An 11,910-nucleotide genomic window follows, 5' to 3' on the forward strand; every position below is an offset into this window, starting at 1 on the left:
TGCAGAAAAGTTGTCGTTGGTAAATTATATATATATATATATATATATATATATATATATATATGTCTTTGGAGCTTGCAAAGCAAATCAAAGATGGCAAGTAAGTGTAGGCTACTAAAATGAAGTATTTGACTGATAGCCAGAAACATATCCAACTATTGCATTCAAGTCGGACCCTGTTTGCTAATGTTAGCCGGTCGTAGCTTGTGTTTCTATGACTTAAATCATTCTTTTTTACCCATACGTAGATTAACACAGCATAGAAAATCAGCGAACAAAATGCTATGTAATGACAAATAACATAATCCAAATTAAATCCACGCTCACATTTCATACAAAATAGCCACGCTAGCTATAGTGGCTCCACATTTTATTTAGTGTTGTGTCTACATAACATAATCCATGTACCACATAGAGCCCTACCTGTATGAATATGTAGTCATCTTGAACCACCAAAGAGCTGATATCGATGTATCCAGGGAAAGGGTAGTTCCTGTTGGCTTCTGTGCACATCTGAGCTCTGCATGTGACATACTGCACATCTGTCAGATAGGAAGACGCAGAAAGCATGAGAGGTTTATGACTACTAACTCAAGTATGCTTCTTATAGAGCAGTAGCAATATCTATCAGCAACAAGTGATGAATTGAAGGTTTTGAATGGTAGCCATTTTCTTCAAATAATAAAGTGGCACTCACAATGTATGGGTCTTACTTGAACTGTGTCGGGTTCTACTCCACCCATCTAGCAGCCTGACATTTTGTCTGACTAATTTAGTCTCTTGCTAGCAGCATATTTATTACTGATATGCGCAGATACCACAAACAAGCATCCCCGCCTGTCAGTCATACCACAGTTATATGGGAAAAAAGCACTGCTTGTATCTCAGAGTGGCGCTACATCACAGGCTGGCACAAACAGTTTCACCTATGTCACCTATGTCAAGACATTGCTGGTACTGCCATTCAGAGTTATGGAGCTGACATTCAGTGAGTTAAAGGGAAGAGAAGAAAGGCCATATTAATCAAGAATCATGCACTGGGTTTATTGGTGGGGCGAGCCAGTGCTGTTTCCCCGGGGACGCCTTCTTTTCTCCAGGAGGAATTCATCCCTATAGAGACCTGTTCATTACTCCTTTTTGATGTGTATGTGTGTGTACTTACTTCCATCTGGCGTATGAGCTTCCATGTGGACCAGGTCTGGCTCCTTGTCTAGGCCCGAGACAGACCTTGGAGAGAATGACAGACCGTGAAAGAATACATATCCATAATAGCAATGAATAGAAAGGAGTCCATAGAATAAAAGAAGAAACAAGACCAGTGTAAAGGGAGGGTGGAAGAGGAAACAGAAGGATCTAGCAGAGGCATCCAGTTAGAGCTGTTTCTTAAACTAGTGAGGAGAATACAGGAAAGTTCTACACATATTCTGAATGCCACATTATGACGAGCACATCTACAGCAACTCCAGGCTAGTTCCCTTGCAGCAAAATGCAACAATACAAGGAAATACAAATACAGTCTCATCATTGAGTCAGGGTCACTGCACTCTATGACTATGAGTATATCTCTGGGTAAAATCTAGTTTTATGCTCATTTCATTGCTTGTGGATTAGACTGGATGGACACAGCTTTCCCATTGTGGTGATATTTCATATCCCTTGGAGGCTGATGGAGCCATTGTCTAAATGCAGCCAACTGGAGGCTTGCCTAGCCATTGCTAGAGGCCCCTCCAGTGTTTAGATGTCCTTGAAGGGGCTTTGGCGGTGAAGGACGAAGCCAGCGAAAGATTGTGCACATTATTTAGGATTATTCTACAATGGCACGGAAACAGGTCCAGATTTATGCAAGTTACGGTGCATATAGCCAACGGCGAACCCGGGCACACCCCAGTCACCACAAAGAGGGGCAGAGGAGCAATGAGCTGGAATAGATCTGGGCCTACGTTTGTGATGAGTATGCACTTTCAGACATAGTAGGTACACTGCAGGGGGAATGAGCAGCAGACGTGACTGGATGAGAAGTGACAGGGACGTCCCGGATCCATTATTAGTCATAGCTCCTCATACTGTACGTAAGCTTCTGTATCTGCAGGTACAAATGCATATGTAGAAAACCAGCCTCTTTGCCTTCTACTACTGGTGTAAAACATAATGTTTATTATTTATGTGAAATATGCCTGAGTGTGTGAGAAATGAAGTAGAATGTGACATGCCCTCGGACGCTGAATGCAAAGCTTGTTCTGAAGGATGAGATTAATCTCTGGCTGATTGTATCGAGGGGTAGGAAATGTGCAGAATTTCGGCAGCATCACCAGGCAGTCACACAGTTTGTTCTAAGCCGTCAATATCACTTGCTCAGTCGTGCAGAACACGAGCAACAGTTTCTGCATTGCTGAGTACACCAAACTTTAGAGAAAGGGAATCAAAAATGAAAAAAGATGTGAAAAAGGATGACTCACCAGTAGAATCTGTTTGGAGTGACTTGTTCGTGGATGAGCTGCCATTTTCTTCCAAAGTCCACAGAGCTGTACAGCTATGGAGATATCAGAGAGAAGAGAAAAAACTTGGTCTTGTTAGCAAGATGAATGCATGTGTCTGAAGTGGTCCAGCTTCTAATTAGACTGGCTGATTTAAACCGTGACGGGTGAGCAAGAGACATGGCTGGATAATTCAACTGTGGAGGTTAGTCTAGGGCTATAAAGCATTACCAGGAGAGATAGGCTGACACAGTGCTGAGCGGCTATCATCATTACCAACTGGCCATTTAAGCTAACATACTGTCACAGATATCGGCATCTCTTATTCTCCTATTTCCTTCTCCCCTTACAAATTAGAAATATAGGTTTTGAAAAAGCGCTTCACAGGAATAATAAATAAAAACTGAAATAGACATGACATTAATGTGACCACTTTCGGCTTGATCAGCAAATAATTCAGTTTGATTCAGTAGGTTTTAGCCTGCTGTTATATTAAAAACAAATGTTGCACCCAGTGTAAACCAGCAGTCCTACAGAATGAGTGCACATGAATGCAAGGAATGATATATAGCTCAGTTGACGTGAAGGTGTACAGTATGTAGCCAGTGGCCCAATTTCAATGTACTAATTACATTTTCTGGTGCTCGAGCAAACAATTAATAACCCAGGTGCATTTCCCCAACACTGTATTGATTGATGTTGTAGAAAGAGTTCCCTTATGCCTTGCTGTGTCGGTGCATTGTTATTTCCTTGCAGCGCGGCAAGTCGGTGGCCCCAGTTGAGCTCTATGCTAATGTTCCTACTTGTTGCCTTTTATCACGGCAAAATCTGACACTTACTCTGATAAAAGGATACACATTTGTCACCCACTGCAAATTTATTTGTCAGCTTCGCAAGGGGAAATCTATCTATGTTGGCAGGTGTGTTTTCCATTTAAAAATTACATTAACCAGTGTTCCTCTAAACCGTACAGCAGGAGTGCCATACATAGGCAGATTGTAGCGATAATCGGCTTCTAATTTAAAACTGGCTTCATGTGCGGATGTTAAACTCTATCATATGATTATTATTCCATCATATAATCAGCACTAGCAGGCCATGTGTGTGTCTTGACAATGATGAGCAATGGCATGAGGCCGAATCATCTATCTTAGTGTCCCGTGTGTGGTTAAGGCATGGATCTAGTGTTAGCTGGGAGCAAACATTTGTCTAAACCTTTATGAAGTTGAACAGAGTCTAATATACTGTGCCCATAGGTGTCTATTCTACAGAAAATTTCTGATTCTTCCAACTTCAGTAAAGAAAGGCTCCCACTGGAGTCTTTGGTTGGGTAACAGGGTGGCAGGCAGGGTCCCTCATCATTTTGGACAGTGACATATGACGCCAGTGGGCAGGCTCAGTCTCTCCTCTCTCCATTCATCAGTTCAATGACATCTTAAATTTTAAAGCTTCTGAGCTGTCACAAAGTAAGCTTCATAGTTTCCCACTCACTACGATAAATCAAAAGTGCGGCCAGCCAGCTGCCAAGCCACCGATGCAGTTGGTGACAGCCGAGAGAGCCAACAATGGGCGGGAGCTCAAATGGTGATTGAGGAATTGCGAAGAGCACGTTAGTTAAACTTATCTATTCATGTCGACGGTGGATTCAGAAAACATTTGGGTTGCTCTGACTTGTGCATCAGGTTGTAGATAATGGTGGGCATGCAGCTAAAGGCGCTTTGAAATGCAATATGTGGAGTTATTTCTAAATTCCTAGCCAGATGTGTGTAGGGAAACAATGAGACCAGTCTTTCATTAAATTACAAAGAATATTCATTGATGGCCTTTTTTTCACAACCAAACCAAGACAAAAACTAAATAAAAAGCCCTGAAATTGTATTTTATAAATGTAACCTATAAATGTAAACAATGTAAAAATGTAATTACATGTAATGTAATTCTTGTCAAATAATAAAAACTAAAAGGTCTTGTGAAATAACAAAGAATGGAAAAATGTACCAATTATTTTACACCTGCATACATCTGAGCAATCATATTGTACGCCTTCTAGTAAAACTTACGGTGACCAGACATCCCGGCTTGTCTGGGATTGTCCTGGTTTCAAGCTGGGTGTCCCCAGTCCAGACATATATCTGTAAAAAGCTGTCAACCATCGAAATCTTGAACAGAAAGAGTGGCTGCTAACAGTGCTTTTTCCCTTAACCTTGAAATAGATGAGAAAAATACCTGTAAAACGCTGAATGAAGAAAGATGTGGCCTCAGAATGCTAAGACATAAAAATAAAATGCACTACCAAAATGAGACTAAAATGTAACTGATAAAATTAGATTTAAAGGTCTTAGTTATTGTTGACTAAAACCAACATAATCAAATGACTACAATATGACTCTCAGAAGACTATTTGTAGTTGTATATCACATACAATGTTAATATTTCTCTGACAGTTGGAATAACTGAATAATGCATGCAAAATACACTGCCAAAGCTCCAGTGTAAAAACAAAAACATCCAAGGGTCGAAAAGGCCATTGCATAGAGTGAGTATGCTTCCTTATCTCAGGAATAATTCATGTTAATCGGGATACAGGGAGAGACACTCAAACACTGTTTACACATAAGGTGTGTCAGAGCCAAAAGGAATGTCTCACTCTGTGGTTTAGATCAGCGTTCAGGTCTTTGAGGGCCATGTCTCACAAGAAATTAATTCCAGGCAGTGCTGGTTTTATCACATTTAGCCATCAAACAATTTAAAGTGCTGCAGGCATACAGGCATTATAGGCAGGTTTTGTTTCACCACTCTTAGCTTAGGAGTTACGCAGGGATATTGGATTTCGGTATATGTATAGGGAATAAATCTTAAGGTTTATGTATTGGTCTACATTTGTTTTTCTCCTTGTAGCCTCAACTTGTGGTTTACAGGAAACAAATCTGCACGGGGAAGTGAGGTAAATCAAACACAGATGGAACCTAAATGAGAAATGAATTGATTCAAACTCCGGTTTCTCACAGGAGAGCTTACACATCAACCACTGAAAGATGAATTTCATGAAGCCTTTTCATGACTACTTTTTTTTCCTCTTCTCAGAGGTGTGCGGGAAATGCTTCAGGGAAATGTACATTATTGCATTTGGCATTGCTATCGAACTATTTAAAGCCTGGTGTAAGTGCACTTTTGCTTGAGATGAAATATGAATCTGAATAAAAGATAAATGACTGTTCTGCCGTGACTGTCTACTCTTGAAATCAATTAGAAAAGAGTCTTAGTGGTGGCTGTGGTGGTGCAGAGACATGTCCCCTGTGGACAGAACGACATGGGTTTTCAGTGTTTCAGGAAAGCCCATACCGCTCTCCCACACACAACATAACTACTGACCCTGCTGCTAGTTTCCTGCTGCAAACAAGCTACTTGTTAGCTGCAAGGCTACTTTACCATCCAGCTAATAACAGACAGAGTTGGCTAAAATAATAATCATGGCTTTACTTGACTCAGACTGTTAGCTGTGAAAAAGCCTGCCGTGAAGAAGATTGATAAAGTGAGGGGGATTTGAAAGACAAACCATTATTCTCACAGCAGATGATAAAATGTGGTGGACCTGTGCACCCAATTAGTGAGCGAATGCCTGTGCAGGACTGTTTTTGACCCCAAAGACACCCCATTCCCGCAGGATTTCCAACCATTACCAGATGCACCATGCTACTCCCGCTCATTCCCGTTGAGATTCTGATCACTCCTGCCTGCAACACGCAACAATGTTCTCTATTGATGCTGTCGGTTCCATTCTGCAATGAAAATAAGACATTATGGATTTTGCTTGAGGAAGTGGGAAGTAACTGGATAAAATTGTTAGGGATCATTTCCCTGCTTTTCTGATAGTTTTAGTTGTTTCCCAAAGCAACAGATGCAACTAGATACTGAAATGTCACTTCAAACTGGCAGTGATAATTTAAAGTTTGAATATTACAAAAAAGCTAATTTTCTCACTAAGCTCTAGTGGCTTTTAGCCCTGGTTTTTACTTGTCCAGGTTTTAAGATACCTGTCTCTGATATTTCTGCCTCCACCCCAATATAATGGAGATGAATGGAACTTCATGAGTGTTGCACAAGGTTCAACAGCAACATCTCTTTCCACATATAATGTACCTCTTACTCAAGAGTCAACTGCTCTAATTGACGAACTGACTCAAAATAGGGAAAAAAGTAATAAAATAACCTCCACTCCCAACAGAAAATTGACTAACATGAACAAGATGAAAGACTGAAAAATGAAGACAAACAAAATGTCAGTTCTGCCTGATTATCCAAGTTGTCAATAATAAATATGCAATGTCTGGTTATACTTTCAAAATAAATCTTGTTAAGTGGATCGGCTTGTCTACTGCACGCTGTGAGACTGGGCTGGATTATCAGACACACTGTAAAATCAGATAAGTTTATTTAACTCAAAAAATGGTTAAAACCTATTACATCGATCATTTTAGTAAAACTTACTCAATTATGTAAGTAAAAAAAAATCAATCTTGATCAAATAGCTTTAGTAATTTTGAGTGACACTGTCTTCATTTTGTCATTTTTATTTGTACTGTAAAAATATAATACCTAATAAGAAAATACTTAATAAGGAATGTTTCTATAGCTTACAAAACTAATCAACTTAAAAAACTGAGTTTGTGTTACTTGAAATGTTAGATGTAATCTGTAATATCACATTACAGTGCAAGGTAAACCAACCTGTAAAGTTTAAAATGTATGTACAACAACAGCAGTCTCATGGGAGGCAACCAGGAAGTCTGAAAGAAATTTGACTAAAATTTGTTTGGCAATGTATTTAGAGGTATACACTATACTGGAAGACCACTCATACCAGCATTACTCTCTATTAGTTCTGAACCTTCAACATTTTTGTTGTTTCCCAGGATTCCAATACTGCTGCAGCCCTCTGGCCTCATTTACAATTTGCAAAATGAGTCAACAAGACATTTTGATTAGCCATTGTCATTGAAAAACGAAAGGTGAATACACTCAGGAGAACTTCCTCTTACTGAGAGACCTTTTCTACAATCTCTCTCTGCTTCAAAATATGGGTCCTATTTCGTCATGGCTTCTGCCCTGATGTTAGGATAATGTGTGTAAACTTAAATAACATCTCTTCTATGACACACTGCAGTAACAGAAGGCGAAGCATAGCTTTTCTGCCTTTTTTCCCCATTTGCACAGTTCCTTCTGCAGCACTGCAGCGGCAACATTCAGCCACCCAGAAAAGCTTTGTGCACTGACATCAAAGCACAAACAGCTCCAGCAACACATAAAAGTTCTGAGAAAAAGAATCAAGACTTGGGAGTTATGGAAATGATAACTGCCGCATTATAGGCCCCTGTGTCCCACACAATTACTATAAGTCACTTTTATAACTCCTAATTAAGTCTCCTATAAATTCTTGATGCATCTATGTACAGTGCTCTAAATCAAACAGCGTCTGTTGGCATCACTTGGCATATCCCATATGGGAGGGGAGAGGAGGACTGGTTTTATGCCCCACAATTTATGGAGCCTGCAGAGTACACAGCAGTAGGGATGCTCCTATGGAGGGAGGTATAGGACAGGGCTATGCAAATGAGCCGTCTGGATTGTCCTAAGTGAGTGGCCAACAGGAGTGTAGCATTCTCATTGCTTGGACTTGGAGGAACAGATAGACATAGCTTTCATAGCTCATAAATTAACTGATTAGTCAACCAACAAAAAAATGTACCAAGTAGTTTGATAATGGATTCAACTTCAGAAACTCCAGCCAGTCTCTGGTTCCATTTGAGGACTTCTCGGTATGTAATCTTTGGGGTTGTTAGTCGGACAAAACACAACATTTGACGATGCCAACTTGGAATGGAATTATTAAGAGGCATTTTCACCATTTCTTGGAATTTCACAGACAAAACAATTCATCATTTCATCAGGAAAATAATCAGCAGATTCATCAATAATTACAATAATTGTTAGCTGCAGCTCTAATCAGGAGCCATATTAAATAATCAGAAAGTAGCATCGGGGCAAAACATTCTCACCAGCACAAAGAGCCAGGGTTCGTTTTTTTTCATGGAGCTGTATCTCCTGTCCCAACAAATATTACTGGAGATGTTTGGTGAGGGATGAGGTGAGTTCTGACAGCAAGTGATCTTATCCTTAGACAATTTAAACTTTTTTGACAGAACAATCTCAACTCAAGGTCCACTTACTAGCTTTTCCAGAGCTTTTTCCCACCAAATCTAAAAATAATCATTTTTCAAGGTCAAAAATAAACTTCATTTACGCATGGACTTTCATAATTTTTTTTGACAGACGTTATGTTTTCTACATAAGGACCATAATTTACTCTCTGATCATACATTCGAGGGCCTTTGAAAGATGAAAGCTTTCATATGAAAGGACAGCAAATCAATGGAATTATTCTGCTTATAACACAGTTATTGACCTCATAGTGTCATACTATTAAACTGAAACTGCACATGGATGTAACACAGGCCATTAAGGTGCATAATGCATTATTTCTACAACTAATCATAAAAGTTCCACATGTGCTCATTATAAATGTGATAAGGATAATGGATAATGAGGAATGGAAAGTATTTTTTCTACATGGATTATATATATATATATAATGTTTCGTGGTAAAAAGCATACTGCAACATAAAATATGTGGCATTTTAAACCACTTGTTGTTAGTAGCATGCTCAACAAATTAAAATATTATCCCATATGATTATCAATGTCAAACACTAATGTGTGCCCAGTCAAGTCTAACAAATGCATTCCCTCCGGCTTTGTGTTCACTTTCATACTGCACCACCTCTTCTGGGTTCCCTCAGTGATTCCTTGTTATGCTATCTTGTTGCTAGCTATGTAACAAATGATAGCAGGCAGCACACCTGCCTGGCAGGGTACCGTGTGTACTCTCTGATGACAGTGAGACGTGCACTTCAGTTCTTTATTCTGTTCAGCTGACCATCACTAGAACTGTGCTTTGAAAAAACAGCCACCTATCTCTATCATATTGGTTTTTGGGGTTGATTTAAAGCTGCACTAGGTAATTTTTATTAGGACATTTTTTTTCATATTTGCTGAGACAGATATGAGACAGATAATTTGAAAAACACAGGTTCTTCTGGCTCATGCTATCCTCCTTACAGCATTTGTAAGAATCCACCAGGCCTAAATGAAAACAACCAATCAAAGCTGAAAAAGATAGTTGACTGTTGAGTCTCATTCCCAGGTTTTCAAATACAGATGGTTTGGGACCCTGGACATGAGACTCAGCAATCAACTTTCTTCAAGCCTCCAACCCGAAGCATTTTTCTATCTTTCTCTGATTGGTTGTTTTTGTTCAGGCCCAATGGACTCTGGAAATGCTGTAAGGAGTGATAGAATCAGCCAGAGGAACGTGTGTTTTTCAGCACACGTTAAAAATTTCAGCAAATATGACAATTTATTTTGATTTTTTATAAAAGTTACTACATCTTTAAAGTTCCCATAGTGTTTTTAATTTTAACCTACATTTAATGTATAGGTCAATATGTACATAATAAACTACTGCCTCATCTGTATATAATATAAACTACCTCTCTTCCACATAGGCATTCAGGCAATAATCTTTCTCCACTTAGCAATAATTATGCTGTGAATTGCTAAGGCCATATGCATGAAAACGAGGCCCATTATCTCCATTGTGCTAGCAAGTGCACTGTCTGTATTGTCCTGATCATGTGTTTCAAATTAAAGTCCATTAAAAGTACCCTGGGAGGGCGGCCCGCTGCAGCCCGATGGAGCGCGGCAGAGCTGTCGCAGCTCAGGACAAGGGAGCTGAGCACTAAAGATACCTGCCATCTGGAGAGTCATTGAGTTGAGAAATGCACTGCAGCAGCTGAGCAGTCTTTTTGGCTCAAGCTCAACGCTACCTTTCAGACAGGGGCAGGAAAGGGCTGGAAGTGGATCTGTCTAAATAGACATTGTGACAGATTTGTCTTTTAGTTTGTGAAAAGAATTAGGATCTGCCATTTTGAACACATATACCAGCAAGAACACTGTGTTTCTCTGTCTATGTAGACATCATTTTGTGCATAGTACATTTAATTAATTTTTTTATATAAATTACAGTATTTGTGCAGAGAAGTAATGGTGCCTTGCTATCATGGGTTGACACTTACTGATGAAAAGCCAGGCTACAACCATGAACCCTACCCTTTGAACTGCAGCCCACATTAGCTTTTCAGCTAATTTCTCCTTCTTCTCCCATAAACATGGACACGTCTTGTGTTGCACCTTGGTTTGCTGAACAAGGAACCAAACATCTTTACCAGGTGAAGATGGTTCAGTTTACACAGAACCATCTGGACATTTGGAGGCACTTTCAAAAATACTTGGTAGGTGATTGGATAAACCATCTGTCTATCACTGGTGAACATCAACCAATCACATCAACGAACCATGCAGTCAAACTGTTACCGAAGCCAGACGGAAGAAGAGCGAAAATATATTTTCCATGGAGAAAGGCTTCAGTGCCATTCTTTGCTCCTCTTTCAATAAAGAAATTCTATCTATTTCTGATACAACTGATGCTAGCAGCATCTATGCTAACCTCTTTAGCAGCCACCATTTTTGAGCAAGCAGTCACTTCTCATAGCTTATTCCATAGTTCCTCATAGGACGCTGAATGACATAAGTGCATAGCTTGAAGCCTGGCAACATGGCCTCAATTTTGTGATCTTATAGGTCCAGCTGTCTAGCAAGATTATCAGTTTGCAGGCCATCTAGCTAATTCACTAGTCAGCTATAGCACAGTAAACTGATTAAAAATGTAATTGCTAAAGTCACCTTTGAGTATTTTAGATGCTAACTGGTGTAGTCTTTATTCTTCAATACCGACATTATTTTCTAAACCTAAATAGTTACAGCAAATTTCAAAATCAATTTGACAAGGATTGTTGGCTGAAAAAATGAGTGATTTCAGTAGGACTTAAAAAAAATTAGCCACCTTTAAGCCTGTGATAATGTAACAGAAAAATAAGAGGTCTGCAGCTCAAGTTTAATGTAAGTTTAATCAGAACAAAGTGTTCCTGCTTGAAAGCACTCTTGACCATAATCACACTGTGATAAAAATAGCTTTTGCATCAGCAAACCGGTTTATCCATTTTGTATATGTCTATATCAGAGCTTTAAATGAAGAATCGTATTGAGCAGGCAGAAAGGTGTCAGCTGAGGATTACAATGACAGAGAAAGATCCTGAAAGGAAAGCACTCAGGGATGTAGACTCACTGCTTCCTATTAAATAAGGTTTGAATTAAAAGAGCTTATCTAAAGAGGACACTTCAATACCATAATCTACAGCCACAGACAACAATATCGCCCATATTAGGAATGTTACAAAATGGAAAATGCAAATTCTTTTTA

The 11,910-nt window shown here is 39.4% G+C and overlaps 1 protein-coding gene across 1 annotated transcript in view; it reads right to left on the reverse strand.

The window, feature by feature from the left end:
- Nucleotides 1-11,910, reverse strand: part of sorcs3 (sortilin related VPS10 domain containing receptor 3) — a 219,956-nt gene that overhangs the window by 61,493 nt on the left and 146,553 nt on the right. Inside the window, exons 7-9 of the mRNA XM_035659531.1 lie at nt 2,457-2,530; nt 1,163-1,227; nt 424-542 (exon numbers count right to left, since the gene is read on the reverse strand). Of these exons, the coding sequence (XP_035515424.1) occupies nt 424-542; nt 1,163-1,227; nt 2,457-2,530 (258 nt within the window). The remainder of the gene's footprint in view (nt 1-423; nt 543-1,162; nt 1,228-2,456; nt 2,531-11,910) is intronic.

This window comes from Morone saxatilis, unplaced genomic scaffold (assembly GCF_004916995.1).
Source record: "Morone saxatilis isolate NCDOM2014 unplaced genomic scaffold, NCSU_SB_2.0 Contig17, whole genome shotgun sequence".
Taxonomy (NCBI): domain Eukaryota; kingdom Metazoa; phylum Chordata; class Actinopteri; family Moronidae; genus Morone; species Morone saxatilis.